Source organism: Chlorocebus sabaeus, chromosome 10 (assembly GCF_047675955.1).
Source record: "Chlorocebus sabaeus isolate Y175 chromosome 10, mChlSab1.0.hap1, whole genome shotgun sequence".
NCBI lineage: Eukaryota > Metazoa > Chordata > Mammalia > Primates > Cercopithecidae > Chlorocebus > Chlorocebus sabaeus.
In genome coordinates this window covers 56519696-56543662 of record NC_132913.1, presented here as the reverse complement: position 1 = coordinate 56543662, position 23967 = coordinate 56519696, and the positions used below count along the sequence as shown (strand labels likewise).

The 23967-nt window shown below is 38.1% G+C and overlaps 1 protein-coding gene across 1 annotated transcript in view; it reads left to right on the top strand.

Moving 5' to 3' along the window:
* The window catches only part of LRP2 (LDL receptor related protein 2), a 220105-nt gene that overhangs the window by 131541 nt on the left and 64597 nt on the right, over positions 1-23967 (top strand). The window contains exons 35-46 of the mRNA XM_073019794.1: positions 1509-1686; positions 4050-4263; positions 5743-5982; positions 8308-8496; positions 10718-11638; positions 11780-11945; positions 12344-12502; positions 13697-13986; positions 15027-15230; positions 16122-16364; positions 19103-19228; positions 20988-21107. Of these exons, the coding sequence (XP_072875895.1) occupies positions 1509-1686; positions 4050-4263; positions 5743-5982; positions 8308-8496; positions 10718-11638; positions 11780-11945; positions 12344-12502; positions 13697-13986; positions 15027-15230; positions 16122-16364; positions 19103-19228; positions 20988-21107 (3050 nt within the window). The remainder of the gene's footprint in view (positions 1-1508; positions 1687-4049; positions 4264-5742; positions 5983-8307; positions 8497-10717; positions 11639-11779; positions 11946-12343; positions 12503-13696; positions 13987-15026; positions 15231-16121; positions 16365-19102; positions 19229-20987; positions 21108-23967) is intronic.

Genomic DNA, 23967 nt, shown 5'->3' with positions numbered 1-23967 from the left:
GTTGTATTGGAAAGTTAGAGAAAGATAAACTTGTAGGTCAAAATGTAACAGGAAAAAATGTCTTTCAGAATAGAGAAACCTGAGCGTATTCTTTAGCAGCAGATGAAAGATCAATGATGAAGAAATAATTGATTGAGAGTGAAAGTTATGGGGAAGGAATTAGAAATTTATGAAGAATAGGAATGACTTGAAAGAGTCAATATGGGGAACATGATATAAAATCTGCTAGGGATGAGAATCCTCAGCTTAGATTAGGAAACTTAAATTTTTAGTGAACTCAGAATTCACGAAAGTTTTGTGCTATGTCCAGGAAATTCTTGGTAACCTGAAATGGGAGAGGAGAAAGAAAAAAAAAATGGCAGAAACCCAGGGTTGGAGATTAGCTTAGGCACAATGGGAGCCCAAAAGAATAAATAAGAATATTGTTGAAATGTTTACATGTGATGTCCAGGTGTAGAGGGACTGGAGGGTTGGGAGCTCAGGCAGGGTTTAAGGGCAAAAAACAAGTTTAATAGGAAAAATTAAAGCAAGGAAGAAATGAGTTTTTGGTCAAAGCAGAGCATTTCAGAGTTTGAGAACGTAGAGGCAGAGAAGTTTAGAGTTGAAGATGAAATTCAAGGGATGGGCATATTGATTTGGTGGTGGAAGAGGTAGGTGAATAAAGACTATTTAGATGAAGGGGTTTGAGGGCTTTTCAGAAAAGAATGTAGGAGGATTATCTATTGAAGATATAGAAGGAGGTGCAACCAAAAGGAATTAAAAGTTGGGTACAAGTCTAGAAGTTTTTCTTCGGTGGAAATGGAAAGCAGCCCTTCATATACTTTAATACATTTTTCATATATCATGGGTTTGGCAATGCTGTGTGATTATGGTTCATGTGTACATGATCACTGTGAAATAGAAAGAAAAAAGAAGTCTTCCTGACCCCATAACAGCATGATAATGAGATTCCACTCTCACAGAAAAGTGTTACTCATTATTTCTCCTATTTTCTGTGTCAGTTTTCAAAAGTCTTTGCATTTTTCATCACAGAAATCAGGTTAGGTAATTAAGTAGCTGGTTCTGTGGTAGATGGTGATTTGGAGAAGAACTGAATGAGGCCTGATAAGTGATCAGGGAGTGTACTTGGCAGCTTTTTATATTAGCTTTGGCCTTCACTATGTACTGAAGATGGAGGGATTATTGATGTAGGCTTCTTTCTGGTCATAAGCTTCCCACACATCTGACCTTGCTAAAGATTCAGCTGCCAGTGGGAAACGCTAGCCTCTTATTCCAGACACTATTTTAAATGGCCTCTACTCCAATTATAGCTAAGAAATAAATATATTGACATTGGCAGAACACTGGTGAAGTACCCCTCCACATTGTATGCAACAAGATATTGATTTTCAGCTTTTGCCCATTATGTTGTGAGCATCTTGAGGACGAGTAATACACATTGTCATTTATGTCGCTGACTCAAATCTACCTTCTGTTTTGTTACATGCTGGTGTTTTTCATGGTTGTAGGAAGCTGTACTGGTCAGACCAGGGAACTGACAGTGGGGTTCCTGCCAAGATTGCCAGTGCTAACATGGATGGCACATCTGTAAAAACTCTCTTCACTGGGAACCTCGAACACCTGGAGTGTGTCACCCTTGACATCGAGGAGCAGAAACTCTACTGGGCAGTCACTGGAAGAGGAGTGGTATGAGCACCCTTTCAGTTTTTGGTCTTTATGCTGAGCTGGCATAGCTGATGCTGAGTGTTCTGAGCTGTCAGGCAGTGGTTCTTGAACAATCTTACTTGGTAACTTGCCCTTTCTCCCAATAACTTCTTTCCCTTGCACATACCTTGCCCCTAGCTGAAGTTCAGTTCTTTAGAGTATGTGCATACTTCCCTATAGGGTAATGTGTATTAATTTTCCCACCAATGTTTGTTTTTCTTCAGGATAAATTAATTCCATTTGTCATTTTTTATTTGTCCTTTCAGAGCCGTTTCTTTCATGGTTTAGTGATTTCAGTGTTTTTCTTTGAAAGTACTATGGGTTCTCCAATTATACGGGATATATATATACACACCTATATATAGAGAGAATATATATAGAAAAAATATGGAATATATATCTATACTATATGGTATATAGAATCTATATAGATGCTATGTATGCTATACGGAATATGTATCTATTATATTTGTAGAATATAGAATATATATTTATGGAATACAGAATATATATCTATTCTATATAAAATATAGAATTTATATACCTGTATAGGATATAGGCATATTCCATGTATCTACCTATGTGTGTGTGTAGGTATGTATGTATGTATCTATTTATTTAATGTAGCAAGGTTCTGAGCTCAGCATCCCCTCAGAGCTACACATTCTTCTCTAATATTCTAACATGATTAATGCACATGTGAAATTTTCTTTAGTGGTAATTTTCAACTCCAAGGTTGGGTTCATTATATTCTACAATAAGAAGCAGAAACTGTAAAGTCTCATTCACTCATTGAAATAGTATTTGACCTTCACTGCTGTGCTTATGTAGCTGGGGCTAGGCACATAGACGGTGCTCAATAATAATTATTGATGAAGCATTGCTTTGAGTGCTGAATTGAATATATGCTAGTCCCTTCCTGCTTTTTAACAGTAGTTATTTCAGATCCTTGACATTGATGCTTTTCATAATATTGTGCAGTAGGTTTGGCTTTCAGTTCATTGTTTGTTCAACAAGTACTAACTTCACTCTGAATATGGACCTATAATGGTGGTAAGCTTTGGAGATTAAAAAGAAGTGATGATGTGTGTGAAAACACTTTGCAGAGTTGAATACATGTGTGCAATGATGAGGAAGCTCTTGTTACATGGTATGGTTTCTGTACACACATCTGATAGGATACAGCTTCTGAATCTGCAAGCTTGTTAGTGGTGTGACTCTCCAACCTTTCTCCTACTGTAGTTCCCTTATTTCTCCTTCACTCTCCTGGTTTAATCATCACCAAATCCTGCAATCCATCCTCAGCCTGTCACTCATGCCCAGATCTTTTCTGCCACCTCCACCATTCTGAGCAACCTCTCTCTGGCCTTGACTAGGCATGGCCTTCAGTGGTGAAACCTGTTTTCGTGTTGGAGACATGTTTTCTTTATAAAGCCATAGTCAGCAAATTGGATCATGGCTCAGCTTGGAGCCTTGCCCTGAGGACTAGCTCCCAACACTTCTGTGAGATTGCTCAGCTAATCTAGCCCTGGTCTCCGCTCCCTCTGCAGCACTCCTCCAAGCTCATGTTCCTTATGTTCTAAATTCTAGAACTTTGATCAGTTTCTAGGGCATAACAACTCTTGTAACTGCTGGGCTACCTTGTCAGCCATGGCAGTAAAGCAACACTTTGTGTCTCTCACCAATACCCAGCCCAGATCCTGGCACAGAGCAGGCACTTGAGGCAGGTTTTTGGAGTGAAATTAAACCAGCTACATCTATATTTCATTTTTCTTCCAGAAGAAACTGACTACTTATCATTTTCCCTTAGGGACTTTATTCTTGTGGTTCTTTTCCAGTTTACCAAAGCCATTTTGATTAAAGCTTGTTATCTGTTCCAATATAATGGCACCATTTTTGGCCCCATCCCGTCTTGCTGTCCTCTGTGGTTGTTTGGGGGCATATTTCCAATCTCTATTACATAAATTGTCAGTGAAGCTGTTAAACTCAGGGTGAGTCGGCTCCTGTGCAATGGCCCACACTTAGATGTTTGAGTACATCTTTGACCAGAATATCACATGCAGGGACTAGTGGTTTAGCTCCCTTTTCTTCACCGTGCCACCTGAAAAGGTTGACCGACTCATGTGAGCTCTGTCTTCATTATCAGTGAAATGGGCACAGTGACGTTTTCCTGACCTGCTGCTTGGTGTAGTTGTGATCAAATCAGAAAGTAGATGTGAAAAATCTCTGTAAGGGATAGAGGGCTGGATAAATGTGAGACATTATAATTAGGGGAATATTAATGTTTAAATATTCAAAAATTTCACTGTGAATCCATGAAACTAACGAAAATTCCGATCCTTTAGATTGAAAGAGGAAACGTGGATGGAACTGATCGAATGATCCTGGTACACCAGCTTTCCCACCCCTGGGGAATTGCAGTCTATGATTCCTTCCTTTATTATACTGATGAACAGTATGAGGTCATTGAAAGAGTTGACAAGGCCACTGGGGCCAACAAAAGAGTCTTGAGAGATAATGTTCCAAATCTGAGGGGTCTTCGAGTTTATCACAGACGCAGTAAGTATTTGTCACTGAAATACATTTGTGGGTGTATAATGCATATTCATACATAACTTACATTTGTAAGCACACACCCACACAGAGTTTCATGTACATACAAGTGCATGCAAATTGAAATTACCCAAAATATTTAAAAAATGATAATGAAGTCTTAAGCATGGTTAAGTGCCAAGGGCTAATTTGGCATCTGAAAGGCCAGATTGACTTTAGAGTAAGTTTATTCCGTTTCTCTTTCCATTACTTTCAATTCCTTACTTTGCTTTTGCTTCACAGAGCTCCCTGACATATTATCTGTTTTCTATTTTTGTGTTACTTATTAGAATATAACCTCCATAAGGGCAGGCATTTTGTCTGTCTTGTTTACTGCTCAATACTCGGTGATTAGAATAGTGCCTGGCACATAGAAGGTGCTCAGGGCATATTAGTTGGATGCCTGCTGGAAAAGTGTTAATGGGATGGAATTTTTAGTCTTAAAAGGAATACTTTTGGATGTTGCCTATTTCAACATTTTTTTAAAAGATAATCTAACTTCTGATATACCCCTTTAAATTAGTGTTATGATACAGGTAGTATTTTTTGATGTATTTTATAGCTTTCGTCTATAAAATAGATCAGCCAAAGATGATCAAACAATTTGTTTCCTGTCCTATAACCTAAGTTTGTCACTAGGTATTTTTTTTTAACTGCATGTGAAAGAAACACATGCAATAAAAATTAATTTTTTATTCCTATAAAGAATATTCTTTATTTTTTTATTTTTCCATAGGTTTTTGGGGTACAAGTGGTGTTTAGTTACATGCGTAAGTTCTTTGGTGGTGATTTGTGAGATTTTGGAGCACCCATCACATGAGCAGTATACACTGTACCCTATTTGTAGTCTTTTATCCCTCACCCCACTCCCAGCCTTCCCCCACGTCCCTAAAGTCCATTGTATCATTCTTAGGCCTTTGTGTCCTCACAGCTTAGCTCCCACATACCAGTGAGAACATACGATGTTTGGTTTTCCAATCCTGCGTTACTTCACTTTGAATAATAGTCTCCAGTTTCATCCAGGTCACTGGGAATGCCATTAATCCAAGGATTATTCTTTAAATCTTCTTATTTCATGTATTTTAAAAAACAAATAATCACATTATTGATCATGTAACTGAGCATATTCTTTTAAGTGCCAGTTCATAGGCAAATTATGAACAGATTTATATACTGACCTCCGTAATCCTCACATGATTTGTAGAAAAAAAAAATTGAAGCCCCATTCCCTAACTATTATACAATAGTTGGGTTACTGGTTTCATACCTTTAGGTGTTATTGTATAAGCTCTAGTCTCTCCAATATTGTTTTTAGATTAGCTCAGCTACTATATGTTGGTTATTAATTTTTAGAATAAATTATTTGGTGACCCAATTAAAGAAATTTGAGATGGGATGGCGAGTAGCTAGGATCAAAAGTTACAAACAGATTTTGTTTTCATTTAGATACTGCGGAATCCTCAAATGGCTGTAGCAACAACATGAATGCCTGTCAGCAGATTTGCCTGCCTGTACCAGGAGGATTGTTTTCCTGCGCCTGTGCCACTGGATTTAAACTCAATCCTGATAATCGGTCCTGCTCTCCATATAACTCTTTCATTGTTGTTTCAATGCTGTCTGCAATCAGGGGCTTTAGCTTGGAATTGTCAGATCATTCAGAAACCATGGTGCCAGTGGCAGGCCAAGGTATGCCAACTCCAATATAAGTAAGATTTGACTTCATCTGGTACCAGGTTGAAATCCCTGGTGCCATGAAAACATTTCTTCATGTCTGGATTCGGTGCATAATGAAGCTTTCCTTTCCCTTCAAATCAACTGGCACAGCCTAAAGTGTTTTTCAAACTTTAATGTGTCTCAGAATCACCTGGAGGGCTCACAGCAACACAGAACCAGGCCTCGTTGCCAGATTTTTCTGGTTTTGTAGTCTAGGGTAGGGCCAGAGAATCTGCACTCCTAATAAGCTCCCAGGGCATGCTGATGGTGCTGGCCCATGGATCACACTAAGAACCACAGGCCTAGAGCAATATAGAATGTAGCATGGGTTTGCAAGAAGTACTACAGAGTTAGTGTTCTGAAGAACCGTACCTTATTTCTGACTATTAATGGAGATTTACGGTAGAAGGTATACTATTATTTAATATAGTAATGAAATAGTCCACAAATATGATTTATTAATATATATTTGGTGAATTGAAGCAAAAGAGTTCACAGTATTAGTCCCTCTTTAGTAATCATATTTTTGCAGCACTTTGTGCTTACATACTCTGAATGTATAAAATGATCACTTGCTTCCTAGATGAACCAAGGTTTTTAGGTATACCTCGGCACAGGAGGAACTAAGAATTTTCTAACACTGCTAGGAGAATGTCACAGGCTAAAGATAGAAATACAGGGTAGAAAGGAAGGAAAAAAGGATGAAGTGAATGAAGCGCTGGAAGAGACGGTCAGAAAATACAGAAATGAACCAGGGGAAAGGAGTCAGAGAGCTTCCAGTCCCACACATCCTCCTGCCTGATGGTCATGGTCCCGTGGACTCATGACTCATCTTTGTTTTTCCATATCTAAAAGGTTATGGATCTAAGTTATCATCTTGAACAGATATGACAAATTCAATCATTTTTTTCTCCCAGCTTTTCATTAAAAAATGTTCAAACACAGAAACATTGAAAGATTTAGCAAATATCCTATACCCTTTACCAAGATTTAACAGTTGTTAACATTTCATCACATTTGAGCTCTCAATCTGTGTGTGTGTGTACATGCATATGCATTCACATTCATTTTTATGAACCTTTTGAAAATAAATTTTAATACCATGCCACTTTACCCCTACATATGTTAGCATACAGTTTCAAAGGGCATTATTAAATATTCATAATCATATTTCTCCAGTTGGCCTCACAACATTTTATATATAGCTGTTTTGTTCCATCCAAGATCTAATCAAGATTCATGCATTGCACTGGGAATATCTCATTAGTTTCTTCTAATTTGGAGTAGTTGCCTCTAGCTTTTTGCTATGACATTGATGTTTTAAAGAGGCAGACCTGCTGTCTTTGAGAATCCCACACTGAGGATTTGTCTGAATATTTAGCCTGTCTTTCATTTTTTACCCTGTAGTTCTCATGAAATGGAAGTTAGGTCTAATTGCTTGATTAGATCAAGGTTAAATACATTTAGCAAAAATACTTTATAGGTTATGCTGTGTTAGTTGATACAGAATCTTATCAGGAAGAACATAATGTCAGCTTGTCCTGCTCTTAGTGGCGTTTGAGTTTGATCACTGGTTAAGGTGGTCACTGCTACACTGCTGCTTTTTAAAGGTATATTTTTTTCTTTCTTAATTTGGGTGAAATCTATGCAGTCACACTTGGGCCCTGTGAATGTCTTGGCTCCCAAGCACGTTTTACCCGTTGGTTTTGGCAGCCATTGATGATCCTTGTTTGAAATGATTATTTAATTGAAGATTGCAAAATGGTGATTTTCTTATTTTAGCATTCCCTTTATATTTGTTAGATAATATTCTTCTATAAAGGAAAGCTCTTCGTTTCTCCCCAATTTATCTTTTAAAAAATTTATTATCATCGTGGGGTCAAATTTTTATTTTTTAAATTCAGTGTGTTACAATCAATTACTATAATCCTTCTTTTGATGTTCTAGTGGATGCATTTTGGCCAGGGAGCCTCTTCAAGTAAGCACCTGTATACTTCTGTGTACGCCTTGTTTCTTGGTACAATAAGATGTTTCATGCTCACTTTGTACCTTCCCTGTCTAAATCTATAACCAGCATTTCTCCCGGGAGCCAGAGCTCCTTATTGTGGGAAAGAGTATTAGAAACTAAGATGTGGGTTGCAGGCCTGCTCACTGCAACTGGGAAAAAAGGGTTTCATTTTGTAATGGGGAGATGCTCAGAGCAGGGGGTTGGGAATGAGGGTTTGAGAGGAAGGGCAGACATTTAAAAGTTCTACTTGCAGTGACAGCATTGTTTAATGATCATTTCTTAACTTCCAGGACGAAATGCACTGCATGTGGATGTGGATGTGTCCTCTGGCTTTGTTTATTGGTGTGATTTTAGCAGCTCAGTGGCATCTGATAATGCGATCCGTAGAATTAAACCAGATGGATCTTCTTTGATGAACATTGTTACACATGGAATAGGAGAAAATGGAGTCCGGGGTATTGCAGTGGACTGGGTAGCAGGTATATAAGCTGTATGGTGATTTTAATGGATTTGCATCTCTGTCATCTTATTTTATGCTCGAAAGTTTAGCCTAACTCCATGTGCTACAGGTTTGTTTTTCTAGACAATTATTAAGATGATTTAAGATACATTGAATTTAGATTAAGCTATGTGTCTATTTGATAAATGATATGGTGTTTCAGTTTACAGATTCATAACAAATTAATCATTATCATTTTCTTCTGTTATTAACATAATCTGAAGACAAAAATGGTTAACATATTAAATTATGTGGATTTGGTTTTTTTACACTTAGATATGCACCTGATTTCTGCATTAGAAATTTTCTAAATTTTCAAGAGAAAGGGATATAAAAATATAAACTATGGAACAGCATTCATTTACTTTGAAGCTGAGCAATTTTAGTTGCCAAATTCTTAATTGCTTCCTTTTATTCATATATAAAAATCACTTAGATAATGAGATATTTTATTAGTAATTTTTTTAAGTACCTGGTCCAGTATTACATTAACTTAGTTGTATTGATTGATGCACATAAGCTTGAATAACCACTCATTTTTTATCACTCATTTGAGTAAAAATACCACTCATAATTAGTGGTATTATATGTTTTGGAATATAATCCAATTCTACATAAAATCAGTATCATTGGATCAAGTTTGGTAAGTAGGCATCACTTAAAAATATTAGCATGTAGGCAGGATGCGGTGGCTCATGCCTGTAATCCCAGCACTTTAGGAGGCTGAGGCAGGTGGATCACCTGAGGTCAAGAGTTCGACACCAGCCTGACCAACATGGTGAAACCCCATCTCTACTAAAAACACAAAAATTAGCCAGCTATGGTAGTGTGTGCCTGTAATCCCAGCTACTCAGGAGGCTGAGGCAGGATAATCGCTTGAACCCAGGAGGAAGCGGTTGCAGTGGGCCGAGATTATGCCACTGCCATCAAGCCTGGGTGACAGAGTGAGACTCTGTCTCAAAAAAAAAAAAAAAAAGGGGGGGGGGGGAAATATTAACATGTATTATGAAAATCTAAGTACTATATAATAAGAGTTTATTGCAAAAAGTAAATATGGTAGTATGGTTAAATAAAGCTTTAACTGGGTTCCTAACTCCTGTTACTGATTAGAAATTACTATATCTGAGGGTATAGATAAAGCAGTAGTCAGCAAACTAGGGCCTATGGGTCAAATGCAGCCTGTTGCCTGTTTTTGTAAATAAAGTTTTATTGTAACACAGCTATGCCCATTTATTTGTGTATTGTCTATGGCTGCTTTCATGTTACAGTGGCAGGGTTGTGTACTTGTTAAAGAAACCATATGCTCTGCAAAGCCTAAAATATTTATTATCTGGCCCTTTACAGAAAAAGTTTGCCAACCCTGGATTAAAGGATTGGAAATGAGCAAATACATACATAGCAAGTAGAGTTAGGTAACGAAAAAATGTATCAGTAACATATTTCACATTGGCCTGATTTCTCCAGAGGTGGTTTGAATCGGATATAGGAACAAAATATGTGTGTCTTGGTACTAGCATTGATAGTTCAACAACAGGCTTTCAACTACATGGAATCAATAATTTGCGACCATTCTCTACTTATTATACTATCTTCACAAAGTTATCTTTTTATTCTAGTATTTACATAAGGCTTAAAGGGAAATGGACTTTTGTTATGGTCACTTTTAAAAGGCCCATGGGATAAAAACACCTACATTAGTTAGAAAGACTAAGGAAAAACTTCATGTTAACCTTTAGCACAAAGAGCATTTGATAACATCAATAACAACCTGAGATGCTGCTGGTGCTCCCTCTTTGCTACTTTTATCATATTGGGGTAGAAGTTGTCCTATGAAAATGTATATTTAGAGTGTTTCAAGTTGGTATTGAGCATTTAGAGCTTCAGGTAGAAAACGGGGGACATTCTGGAAAATATACCTTTCAGTAGAAAGTGGGTTATGATGTTGCTATGAATTCTAATCTACTTTAGAAGCTGAAGATAGGCACGTTCTCTCTAAATTTGAAGATGCAATCTCTATAATTCCTAGGAGTAAGAATTTATTTTTCGAAGCCTAGACTGGGACATTTATTTATCATCTTGGAAAAGACAACGTATAGTGACCCAAACTTCAACCTTATATATTTTGTTCTGAATTTGGAAAGTTCTCCCTTTTTGTCTTCTTGGTTCTCCATTGATCAGCGTGCACTTTCATTTTCCCATAGGAAATATTTATTTCACCAATGCCTTTGTTTCTGAAACACTGATAGAAATTCTGCGGATCAATACTACTTACCGCCGTGTTCTTCTTAAAGTCACAGTGGACATGCCTAGGCATATCGTTGTAGATCCCAAGAACAGATACCTCTTCTGGGCTGACTATGGGCAGAGACCAAAGATTGAGCGTTCTTTCCTTGACTGTACCAATCGAACTGTGCTTGTGTCTGAGGGCATTGTCACCCCACGGGGCTTGGCAGTGGACCGAAGCGATGGCTACGTTTATTGGGTTGATGATTCTTTAGATATAATTGCAAGGATTCGTATCAATGGAGAGAACTCTGAGGTGATTCGTTATGGCAGTCGTTACCCAACTCCTTATGGCATCACTGTTTTTGGAAATTCTATCATATGGGTAGATAGGAATTTGAAAAAAATCTTCCAAGCCAGCAAGGAACCAGAGAACACAGACCCACCCACAGTGATAAGAGACAATATCAACTGGCTAAGAGATGTGACCATCTTTGACAAGCAAGTCCAGCCCCAGTCACCAGCAGAGGTCAACAACAACCCTTGCTTGGAAAATAATGGTGGGTGCTCTCATCTCTGCTTTGCTCTGCCTGGATTGTACACCCCGAAATGTGACTGTGCCTTTGGGACCCTAGAAAGTGATGGCAAGAATTGTGCCATTTCAACAGAAAATTTCCTCATCTTTGCTTTGTCTAATTCCTTGAGAAGCTTACACTTGGACCCTGAAAACCATAGTCCACCTTTCCAAACAATAAATGTGGAAAGAACTGTCATGTCTCTAGACTATGACAGTGTAAGTGATAGAATCTACTTCACACAAAATTTAGCCTCTGGAGTTGGACAGATTTCCTATGTCAGCCTGTCTTCAGGGATCCATACTCCAACTGTCATTGCTTCAGGTAAGTGCACTCCAGCTGCTGCTTATCCTGCAAGTAGACACAATGGGGTCAACACACATGGATGACTGAGTGTTTCCAATGCATATGAGACTCTAATGTCTTTGTGTGTGCTTGTGTGTGTGTCTGCCGGTATGTGTCCAGGTATAGGGACTGCTGATGGCATTGCCTTTGATTGGATTACTAGAAGAATTTATTACAGTGACTACCTCAACCAGACGATTAATTCCATGGCTGAAGATGGGTCTAACCGCACTGTGATAGCCCGCGTTCCAAAACCAAGAGCAATTGTGTTAGATCCCTGCCAAGGGTATGCCATCATCTTTGTTTTATTTCTGTCTGCTTATTTCTGGAAAGAGTGGGACCTGAAATTGTGTTCATAGATAGCCAGTGTGTTATGGGCTTATAACACCATGGCTACAGATCCAAGGGTGAAAGCATATTGAATGATTTTACCTGGGAAGGAGGGTGCAGCACGTAGCTCCCTTTGATGGCAGAAAGGTTGGCAACATACTAGCAAGTCAACACCCTGACTCAATAGATCCCTTTTGGATGAGTTGTGTAAGTAGAAATGGAGTTTCTTTTGCCATGTTACTGGCAATTTGCAATTAAAGAATGTTGTCCTTTCTTTCTTTTCTTTTTCTTTTTTTTTCTTAAGGACTATGAGGTTCCCTGTGAATTAATTATTGACTCCTTTTGTATGACTAGGTACCTGTACTGGGCTGATTGGGATATGCATGCCAAAATCGAGAGAGCCACATTGGGAGGAAACTTCCGGGTACCCATTGTGAACAGCAGCCTGGTCATGCCCAGTGGGCTGACTCTGGACTATGAGGAGGACCTTCTGTACTGGGTGGACGCTAGTCTGTAGGTGTCTCTGGTTACTCATGTGGGTGTTAAGAAGAGTTTTTCCTCCCATTTCCAAAGAAGAGGGATTTGCATCATGTGATGAAAAGATAATATGCCAGATAGACATTGCCAAAATATAGAATCACAGTTTTAGGAACTATGTTTATATCGTAACTTGGTGAACATACCTGTGAAAATTTATCTATATCATGCATTGAATAATTATGAACTAAAAGACATCTGAAGGTGCATTGCTAAATATATCCGTAATTTCAGCTATAATTATAAATGTATTTTCTCAATTTAGAATTACAAATGAAATTACTCAACTTACATTCTGCAGGCCCTAGGTAACTGCCATAAAATCTGAATGACTTTTAAATGCCCATTGATATTAAGATTTTTTCTGGGCTTTAGCATTCAATGTCTTTTAGAAAAGTATTTTCTTTATTCTTTGACTTTTGGTCATCTTTTCAAATAGACCCTTTCTTCTCTGGCAAGCTTCTCCTCAGCACATTTCTTAATATTTTCCTTTTGTCAACTCTAATTTTGTATGTAACTTCTCCAAGTACCCCCCATATGTCTCACATTCCAGTCATCGTAATGGAATAGTTGAAGGGATGAAATGATTTTGTTTATTATGGCTGGTGTCTACATACTGGGAATCTTACTTTTTCTTGCATATTTCTTTGGAATTTTAGTCTTGTGATGCCAAGCTCCTAACCTCCTGATCTTTTCTTTATTCTCCTGTTTGAAACAAAGCAGTGATGCTTTGAGTCTAAGCTTGGATTATTCTAGGTAAATGCCTCAAGGTACTCAATAAATGTCAAATCGAAAAAGTCACTAAGTAAGTGGGATGGAAAAGTTATTGTTTTATTGAGAGTCTGCTATGTGCTCAACACTGAGTTCCATGCATTACATGGATTATTTCATGTTTTCCTGTTTCTAATGTCAATCCGGTTCCTTTTGTAGGATTGCTATTCATATGTGGAAGTCAATGATTTTATAAAGTCTATTGTTTGATAAGCAAACAAGACCTCCCATCTCCAGAAGAAACATTTCTAGCTGCCATATGCCCCACTTGAAAAGAAAGTTGGGGGCTTGTGTAAACAAGCGTGAGGCACATGTATTGGGTTGCCAGTTGAAAACTTTACTCATTTGAGATTTCAACTTTTTAATTTTTTTTTTTTTTTTTTTTTTGCTTCATTTTAGGCAGAAGATTGAACGCAGCACTCTGACGGGCATGGATCGTGAAGTCATTGTCAATGCAGCCGTTCATGCTTTCGGCTTGACTCTCTATGGCCAGTATATTTACTGGACTGACTTGTACACACAAAGAATTTACCGAGCTAACAAATATGACGGGTCAGGTCAGATTGCAATGACCACAAATTTGCTCTCCCAGCCCAGGGGAATCAACACTGTTGTGAAGAACCAGAAAGAACAGTGTAACAATCCTTGTGAACAGTTTAATGGGGGCTGCAGCCATATCTGTGCACCAGGTAAGGCATTGACCATGAAAATTAAAACATGGAGAATAATGATCATAATACAATTGGTAAGGAAGGCTGAAGTTCTCACAGGAGGAAAAAAATTCAAATTCTCCTTGATTTCAGGGTAATTTATAAAATAGACCTGGGACTATATTTTGAGAAGAAGACTTGGCAGGCTTCCTTTCTATTCTATATGGAGCCCTTTTATGAAAGCATTTTATTTTATTTTATTTTATTTTATTTTATTTTTGAGACGGAGTCTCACTCTGTCGCCCAGGCTGGAGTGCAGTGGCAGGATCTCGGCTCACTGCAGCCTCCACCTCCTGGGTTCATGCAATTCTCCTGCCTCAGCCTCCCCTAGTAGCTGGGACTACAGGCGTACACCACCATGTCCAGCTAATTTTTGTATTTTTAGTAGAGATGGGGCTTCACCATGTTGGCCAGGCTAGTCTCAAACTCTTGGCCTCAAGTGATCCGCCCACCTCAGCTTCCCAAAGTGCTGGGATTACAGGTGTGAGCCACAGCGCTCAGCTTATGAAGGCATTTTAAATACAAGCTTGATGGAGTTAGAAAGAAAGATGAAGGGCTTGGCTGCCCTACTTCGTGTCTTGACTAGGAATTCTGTCAATGAGCCTGCCTTCCTTATAAAAGGATGTACATTTTCTGCGGAAGAGGTATTATTTATAGTTTGAAATATTTCTGGTGGTATTTGCGAGTGGGATCATATGTGCTTCATTGTGCATTTTATAAAGAACAGCAAATTCATGGGAAGATGTGCCTTTTGATGTTGCTTTGCAAATTTTGCTGAGAAGAGACGTTGATATTTCCTGTTGTTTAGAAGGAATCGGCACATTTATTAGAAATTGGTGATTGCTCTTCTTGATGGAAAAGTGACTCAGAATATAGTTAAAAGGTTAATGGGCAGAATTTCCATGGCTTGTCTTAGGGAGCATTTAATGTAGAAGCTGTTGCAAGTGCTATTGTGTAGGGGACAATGTGAACGGTGGCTGCATCTATCTTTTGCTTCGTCTGGGATTATCTTTCTACAGGTCCAAATGGTGCTGAGTGCCAGTGTCCACATGAGGGCAACTGGTATTTGGCCAATAACAGGAAGCACTGCATTGTGGACAATGGTGAACGATGTGGTGCATCTTCCTTCACCTGCTCCAATGGGCGCTGCATCTCGAAAGAGTGGAAGTGTGATAATGACAACGACTGTGGGGACGGCAGTGATGAGATGGAAAGTGTCTGTGGTGAGTTGGGCTCTTGGTGCTTTTGGTAGGAGCTAATGGCATCTTGATGTCAAGTGTTTGGTACAGAATCCTGCTGTGTGTGAATGGGTTTGAACTGTGTGCCTAGGCATCCTGGTAGAGCTGAAACATGTTTCCTCTTATAATCCAGACTGTTTCTGTTAAATCACCCCTGTAGTGGTTAAGAGCATGAGCACAGTCATCATCCTGGTGATTGTATTTTGTAATCTGTATAGCCCTAGGAAAGTTACTTAATATCTCAAGCCTCAGATGTCTCATCTGTAAAATGGAGCTACTACTAGGGTTCTTGTGAGGAGTAAGAGAAACAATATGTAAAAAACCCTTAGCATGAGACATGGTGCATGCTAAGCCTGGCTTAGCTTGGGACTAAGGAAACGTATCATTTTTACTAATTTTCGTAGCACAAAGGTCATTATTTCAATAATTTTATGAAAATAACTTCCAATCCTCAGCTTCCATCTGAATAGAGTGAATAAAACACAGTGGACTTTCTCAGGGAGTTCTGAGGTTGGTTACCTTTTCCTAGCAGACTGTGATAGGGGCTGGGAGTTTTTATTTTCCTGAAATAAACTATAATTGCTTGCTTTCTGTGATTGAGATAAATTGAGATTGTCAAGAGATAGAATGACTTTGATTTGTGCTAAAATTACTTGATTTGTGCATAAAACAATTTGCTTAAAAAAAGTATGCAACATATTTTGCTTAATCTAACTAATTAAAAGTGTTATCTCACTTTGCATGCAGTCCGTTTTGCAGCGTTTTTTGCCTTGGAAGGTAAATTCAAAGTGTCCCTTTTATTTAATTGTATCTTTTTAAAAATTAGGATAATGCTTTAATCAAGAGGGTTTGTTCTCATGTTTTTCCTCTTCTTAGCACTTCACACCTGCTCACCGACAGCCTTCACCTGTGCCAATGGGCGATGTGTCCAATACTCTTACCGCTGTGATTACTACAATGACTGTGGTGATGGCAGTGATGAGGCAGGGTGCCTGTTCAGGGACTGCAATGCCACCACGGAGTTTATGTGCAATAATAGAAGGTGCATACCTCGTGAGTTTGTCTGCAATGGTGTAGACAACTGCCATGATAATAACACTTCAGATGAGAAAAATTGCCGTAAGTTTATCTTAAGTGCTTATTGTGATTTTGGGTCTGAAGTCTTGGATCTTGGGAGATGAAATTATTATATAAAAACAAAAGGCTTTCCAAAAAAAAGAAAACCGAAGTATTTATCTAAAACATGAATTTTTGGGTAGGCACGGTAGCAAGTATCAACAAATACCAATCTTGTTTCATTTTTCTCTCCTTTTTTCTAGTATTTTAAAGTGACTCCTAGACATGCACTTCACTGGTAATATTTTGGAAAACAACTACCATGCTGTTATAATGCCTGGCAAAATCAACAGTACTTACTTAATATCCCAGAGTACCTAGTCCATGTTCAGATTTTGTCGCTTATCCCCAAAATGTATTTTTACTGTTACTCTGTTCAAGTTAGGGTTCAGATGAGATCTACACATTGATTTTGATTGTTATAATTCTTCAATTTCTTTTATGCCACAACACTTCCCACTTTTTAATGTCATTGATTCATTAGAAAGATTGGGTGATTTGTCCTGTAGAATATCTCACATTCTGGATTTGACTAATTGCATAATTGATCCATTTAATTTATCCTATCTCTTATTTCCTATGAACTGGTATTTAGACCTAGAGTTTTGATCGTAACAGGTGCAATTCTTTGGGTAAGAGTGTTTCAGAGGTGGAGCTGTGCGTTTCCTGTTGCATCACCTCATGAGGCACATGATGTTCGGTTGGCCCACTTTAAGTGGATTCTGGCGTCAGCCTGAATCTTCTCTTACGAAACTCCCATCCTCCTTTCACCCAATGGTTTTAGCATCCATGGATGGTTGTTCCATAAACCCATTATTTCTTTAAGGGTTATGAAATGGGCACTTTAAAATTATAGTATTCCTGCGACATTTATTAGCTGAAGTTTGATAAAGAAGACATTTCCCTTGTCAGCTTTTGTTGGTAATTATAATCTATGGGATAAATACCTTTTGCTTGTCAATTTTCAGAGTAATGAGTTGATGACACGGGATAATTAAGTTTTTGTTTAGTTTAGTTTAGTATTATATTGAACTCTTTTATCTTTATGTGTTTGATGAGTTTTAATACAGTGCTGTCAACTGTTCTTTTTAGGGCCCGGTTGTCCAAACTTAGGCCAATGGGAGTCCTTAAGTTGGATTTTCTGTTCTTTGACATGACCCCAATCCATCTTCTTATAGCTCAAGCTTGTCTTATATTTCCTGTCCCAGTCCTGGAATTAGCCACTTTTCCAAGGAGACCTCATTCCCTTTGTGATTCTTAGAAATTATCACAGGGTTAAGGTGCTCATTCCTACTTCGCTTTCATTGCTTCTAGTCCTTTTCAATGGTCAGAGCTAGGAAATACAGCTTTTAAGGAAAAAACTTTTTTTTTTTCTTTTCTGAGATGGAGTCTCACTCTGTCGCCCAGGCTGGAGTGCAGTGGCATGATCTCAGCTCACTGCAAGCTCTACCTCCCGCGTTCACGTCATTCTCCTGCCTCAGCCTCCTGAGTAGCTGGGACTACAGGCACCCGCCACCATGCCTGGCTAATTTTTTGCATTTTTTAGTAGAGATGGGGTTTCACCGTGTTAGCCAGGTTGGTCTCAATCTCCTGACCTCGTGATTCACCTGCCTCGGCCTCCCAAAGTGGTGGGATTACAGGCGTGAGCCCCCACGCCTGGCCAGAAAAACCTTTTTATTGATATTTCTCATTTAAATTTAAGATTACAGGTTGTTTACATTTTAGATTTTATAATCACATCTCTTCTCATGCTTAAAATCATGGTTTCTCTTGACATGAATATAGTTACTTGTTTGTTTTATTATATAGTAATTTCAAAATGCCTATAATAATTTCAACATTATTATAATCACTCAAATAATACTATTAACACTAAATCTACTAAATGCAAGATTCTTCTTGCATTTTAGATTATGTCCCACTAGAGATATGCAGTCAAAATACTGATTTTAGAGATATTTGGAATTTTTTTTCTGCAGGGTTATTCTATCAACTTGATATATAGTTACCTTCATCTATTGCTCTTTCTAAATGTTATTTTTTTCTCATTTTTATTTTATTGATTTTATTTGTTCAAAATAACATACATAGTTCCAAAGTTAAAACTACACGACGAGGTGCATTTACAGAAGTCCTTCATTTCTTCCTCTCCTTTCTGCTTCCTCTGTACTCTTCTCAATCTATCCAGAGAGATGACAATTTTTGTTAGTTTATCTTTTCTTTGTTGTTTTTGTTTTTAGTAGAAGCATCTCTTTCTTGCTACACACACACATACACTTATATTGTCATTTTTCCAACACAAAAGATAGCCTACTGTTTTGAATCTTGCTTTCTTACTATTAACAATATATCCTGAAGATTATGTTGTCATTACTTATCAGTATATAGAAATCTTCTTTATTCCTTTAATAGCTACATATTACTCCATTGTGTGGAAATGCCATAGTTTATTTTACCAAGAGTTGGAACTTTCGTTGATACTATTAACTAATGAAAACAGTTGATTTAAGTTACAAATCAGTATCTCCTCTCCCTTCTCCCCAGTATCAGCTGGAAATATGTCTTTTTACTATAGAGTCTATAAGTAACATAAGTATCATGAATCTTGCCTTTCTGATAGCTTTGAAAATGCCGCCCTTCCAGTGGTTTGATTTCTACAATAGATCTGTTAGCATGGATACTGTTCATAATACATATTTGGTGGATATATTCCAAATATTTATCTGTTTGTCTTTTTCAAGCTGATCGCACTTGCCAGTCTGGATACACAACATGTCAGAATTCAAATATTTGTATTCCTCGCATTTATTTGTGTGACGGAGACAATGACTGTGGAGATAACAGCGATGAAAACCCTACTTACTGCAGTGAGTAAGATAAAACTGCTTTTCTTTCCATTGTTCCAGAGATGCACGTTGTGAGCTAATACAAAAATATGAAGCTTGGGTATCTGGACTGATTTCAATTGTCATTTCACATTGACCTTCTAAGTAGAGGTGGTAGGCAGCTACTTTCGTATGTGATTGCATGGGTATGAGAAACTCTTTCTCTCTGTTCCCTGGCTGGAATTCCCAGACCCCGAATATTTCTTCCAGAGATCTGCTACTATTGGAGAGCCATTTCTCCCAGTGTTGAAAGCCTTTCACCTTCATCTACTTAGGCGGAATTTGCCTGTTAAGCCTTTATAATTTACTCTTAATATTATTATAGTGGCTATTAGTAACTGAAAACAATTTTTTTTTTTTTTTCAGACAGCCTCACTCTGTCACCTGGGCTGTAGTGCAGTGGCATGATCACAGCTCACTGCAACCTCCGCCTCCTGGCCTCAAGCCATCCTCCCACCTCAGCCTCCTGAGTAGCTGGGATTACATGCATGTGCCACCACGCCTGGCTAATTTTTGTATTTTTTGTAGATATGGGGTTTCGCTGTGTTACCCAGGCTGGTCTGGAACTCTTGGGCTCAAGCGATCCACCCGCCTCAGCCTCCCAAAGTTCTGGGATTACAAGTGTGAACCACCGTGCCTGACCAGTAACTGAAAGTATCTTTATATCTCCTAGGTACATTTGAATTTCAGAAATCTCTATTTCATATATAGCTATTTGGTTCATTCAAACAATTTCCTGTATTTATAGCTCAAATTAAAAAGCCTTTCTTAAGTTTGATAACTTTGAGACTATTACTATAAATAGTTACATAATTTAAGGATTTAGTGATTGCCCTTCCCTGTTCTGGGTATATGTAGTTAAACTCTTGTCAATGGTCCCCTCCCAAGAAAACCAAAGGACATCATAATTATTTGTCACCAAGCTAGGCTACAGCACAGGAAGAGGAATCTGTTGTAATAACAGCAGCACAAGGAAGCAGAATTCAGGATGCCGCCACCAGATAGGGCTAGACAGATAGGAGTTATTGCTGACTTTCCAGGGACCTCTGCTTTCATGTCGGTTCTCCCTTGGCAAATCATCAGATATCAGGGGCCAAAGCAAGACAGCCTCATAGACCAGAATAATTGCAAGACTTTAATTAGATGTGCACCCACATAACAATTTGGAAAATGCATATGACCAAAGCTACCTAAAGTTACTCGAGAAAAGAGTCAATGTTCAAACATAGGCAGAGTTTCCCACTTACTCAACTAAAAGTCTGGTATTCCAATGATGAATAAGAAGATAACTTTGCCAACTTTCTAGAATTATTATCTAACATGGCTAAAAGGTTGTGTGTAGAGGAAACTTAGATATGGTCATATTATTGTTTTGCTTTTAATTATTATTGCAATGGAATTTATTTAATTTTACATTATAGTAGAAAAAATAAAACCAAGACTTATAATTTGTGATTTCATTTATCACAAAGATAGTTCTTTGGTATTTCTAACAAATACAATTTTTTTTTTTTTATTTCTGGAATCCAGAAAAAGCAATTGGGGAATTGGGGCAGGATTGACTTCCTTCTGTCTTCTGTACTTCTTCCTCTCCACAGAAAGCTTACACAAACACCCATTTTCCAGGCTCAGTCTTCCTTTTTTGGTAACTGTTATCTAGCTCAGAGATAGAGGCAGGTTAAGACTGATGGGAACATGCTTGCGTTTTGCTCATGGGTTTTATCTTCTTTCCCTCCTGCAGCCACTCACACGTGCAGCAGCAGTGAGTTCCAGTGCACATCTGGGCGCTGTATTCCTCAACATTGGTATTGCGATCAGGAAATAGATTGTTTTGATGCCTCTGATGAACCTGCCTCTTGCGGTAAGAGAGTAGGCAAGCATGAAAAGCATCACGACAACTTCAGTCTCTTCCAACCACTTCAAATACAGACCAGGGTCATGACTGCTGAATGCTTGCACTTCCTGTCCCAGCTTTCATCGGGAATGCTGACACTGCTCAGCGGATATTCATTAAAGACCTGTTAGTGCAGAGCATGGTGTGGGGAGCTGATCAGGATGTGGAAGCTGCTGATTGATGCTGATAAAATGAAATTATATTGGTGATGCACCTAATACAGTGCTTAGCTGGTATAACTTAATTTTAGTTGACTCTCAATTGAGGTTTCTGAATTTGGTTGAGTGCTGGCCCAGAAAGCTGTCAGAAGACCCAAAAGTGATTGGAGTATTATACATGCGGAAGGAGCATATTAGGGGCATGCATCCTCTTCCTGTTCTGTCTCTGTGCACAAGAGGCCCAAGAAGTTGCAGGGGCCTTTGATTGTATTCCTGGGGACAGTTATGCCCTGTTTACATTTGGAGTCTGCTATTGGCCTTCACAAATTCTAATCTATATCCATGCACATTTTTTACATCATTGTAAAAATATAAAAATACAATCTTCTACTTTGCTTTAAAAAACCTGTCAATAAATCATATTGCTATTTAGGAGTCAGAAAACTATGGCTGTGGGCCAGTTGCCTGTCTTTATAGATAGCATTTTACTCAAATGCAGCCCCGTAACATCTATGGCTGCTGTCCTTCTACAATGGTTATGTCCAGTAGGTGCAACAGAGACCATAGGGCCTGTAAACCTAAAATATTTACTACGTAGTTAAGAAAAAGTTAGCTCATCCTTGTCTTCATATTCCTTTTAATGACTATAATATTCCATTGAGTGGTTATAGTATCATCAAGTTAACTGCCTCTATTATTAAACATTAGGTGTCTTTTATTTTATTTTTCTATTGTATATATTGTTGCAGTAAATATTAACACTACATTTAAAACATTTTATTTTCAGGATATTTTCTTAGGATCATTAGTATAGTTTTATAGCTGAAGTCAAACTATTTTTGATTCTAATTTTCTCTTCGGTTTAAATTCTGTGTTGGAGAGTGGTATATGGAGTGCTTCACTAGGTTCTTTTTCCCCAACACTGAAAGTTTTATAGAAAGCAAAGGACACATAGAGTTTTGAGGACCTGTAGAGAAAATAATTAATAACTACCAGATGAGTAGAATAGTCTTAGAGATTGGTTCAAATGTGTGAATTATTGGTTCAAATATATGAAGAATTAATATGACTTTTTAAACTTCTCTATGGTAATGAGAGTCATAGTAATAGCAATGAGTACCAATGACCTGATCTATTTAAATGAAATTTAAGCACATAACCTACATATGAATATGTCCTCATTGTAGTAAAGTAATAATATTCAGAAATATATTTTAAAGAAATAATACGATGTGCAAAAAAGTAAAATTTACATTTTTTCATCCTTCTCCAATCCCCTCACTCCTCAAAGATAATCACTATTAAGGATGGGTGTGAATTCTCCTTACTTTTATCTTTTATATACCTTACTTTACTTTTATATATCTTGATATATAGTTTAAAAAAAAAAAAAAACAGATGGGGTGTTACTATACATATTTTCTGCAATTAGCTTTTATTTTTTAAGTTTAATATCATGTCAGCAAATGCAGACCTGCCTCATTCCTGTACACTGCCAAAGAATACTTTGAAATAGGAATGATCTCCATGTATTTTTATCCTTTTCCTAGTGGTTGGACATTTAGGTTGTTTCCATTTTTTCACTATGAAAAACAGTGCCAGGATGAACATCCTTTTAGAAACCTTTTTGTGCACATGAGGAAAGATCCATATAGTCTAGATGTCCACAAGTGGTGCTGCTGTGTCAAAGGGGATATATCACTTCAAGAAATCTGGGTCAGGCCGGGTGTGGTGGCTCACGCCTGTAATCCTAGCAGTTTGGGAGGCCGAGGCGGGCAGATCACGAGGTCAAGAGATCGAGACCATCCTGGCCAACGTGGTGAAACCTGTCTCTACTGAAAATACAAAAATTAGCCGGGCGTGGTGGCAGGCACCTGTAGTCCTAGCTACTCGGGAGGCTGAGGCAGGAGAATCATTTGAACCTAGGAGGCAGAGATTGCAGTGAGCCGAGATTGCGCCACTGTGCTCCAGCTTGGTGACAGAGTGAGACTGTCTCAACAACAAAAAAATAGGTCTGGATCAATGTACACACTTTTCATAGCAGCTTCTAAAAGAGCCTGTTTCTTCTTACTGTTATGATTAGGCTATGTCTTTATCAGTTGCAATTATATTTTCTCTTGCCTTAGGCTAATTCCAGTACACCCCGGGTTTGGGAGCCTATGACACCTTGATTAGTTAAATAGGAACATGTGGGGTTAGGGTTAAAGAATCTGAATCAGTGATGGCTAATTTGAAGTGGAAGAGTGACTTATTTTAATTCAGTATTTATTGAACAGCCATGTTCTAGGAACTTTTGGGCTGTGTCAGTGAATAAGACAACAATCCCTGCCCAAATGGGCTAATATTCTAAAGAGGGGAGACAGGCAATCAATCAGTAAATTGTCTAGTATGTTGAAAGATGGTGGTAAGTGTTATGGAAAGAAGGAAAGGGAGCAAGGAAGCGGGGATGGGGAGTGCAGGCCGGGGAGAGTTTGCACGAAACAAAATGGTTTTGGATGAAAAGTAGATTTTAAAATAGAAACATGTGAAATAGTAGGTAATTCCTATCTTCTCTGGGAAAAGAAATGTTCTTTCTCTACCATACTCATAAGGGAATATTGTATCTCATTTTAGTCACCAAAGATAATTAGGGCTTTGCACTGTCAGTTGACTGCTTTTACCTCAAACTG